At 39.7% G+C, this 624-nt stretch overlaps 1 protein-coding gene across 1 annotated transcript in view; it reads left to right on the top strand.

The window, feature by feature from the left end:
- The window catches only part of MKLN1 (muskelin 1), a 224,197-nt gene that overhangs the window by 181,511 nt on the left and 42,062 nt on the right, over positions 1–624 (top strand). Inside the window, exon 13 of the mRNA XM_007953479.2 lies at positions 432–579. Within this exon, the coding sequence (XP_007951670.1) occupies positions 432–579 (148 nt within the window). The remainder of the gene's footprint in view (positions 1–431; positions 580–624) is intronic.

Genomic DNA, 624 nt, shown 5'->3' with positions numbered 1-624 from the left:
TCTGAGCACTAGTGACTGGGTTTTACCCCATTCTCCTGCTCTTCCGGCCTGCTACTCTGTGCCACGCACGTGCTTACCTTGCTCCCGGAGACCCGTTCCCTCTCGGAAGGGTAACAAGGGAGCCGTCTGAGCACTAGTAACTGGTAGTTAATACTCCTTTATTCTTTCACTAGACAGTTAGCTGAGTAACTTCTGTGGCAGTCATTGTTCTAGCACAAGGAGTAAAATCATGAACAAAACAAATTCCCTTCTAGAGTAGAGAGAAGACAATTGTTTGTTGTTTAATAAAAATGCTATGTAATTATGTTAGAAGATAACTACTGTGGATAGAAGTAGAGCAGGTAAGGATATATTAAGTCTTTTAAAGAGTAAGTTCTGATCTGTTATCTAATGTGAATGTTGTCATCTTTTTTTTCTCTGTCAATTTGTAGTTCCAATGACAGGATTCACACAGAGAGCAACCATTGATCCAGAACTGAATGAAATACATGTCTTATCTGGACTGAGCAAAGACAAGGAAAAGAGGGAAGAGAATGTCAGAAATTCATTCTGGATTTATGACATTGTGAGGAATAGTTGGTAAGAAACTCTTGTCTGTGCTGAAATCTCACTGGAACATTGCAA

This window comes from Orycteropus afer, unplaced genomic scaffold (genome assembly GCF_000298275.1).
Source record: "Orycteropus afer afer isolate SDZICR_OR568_19922 unplaced genomic scaffold, OryAfe1.0 scaffold00397, whole genome shotgun sequence".
Lineage (NCBI taxonomy): Eukaryota > Metazoa > Chordata > Mammalia > Tubulidentata > Orycteropodidae > Orycteropus > Orycteropus afer.
This window is presented reverse-complemented; position numbering and strand designations above follow the sequence as displayed.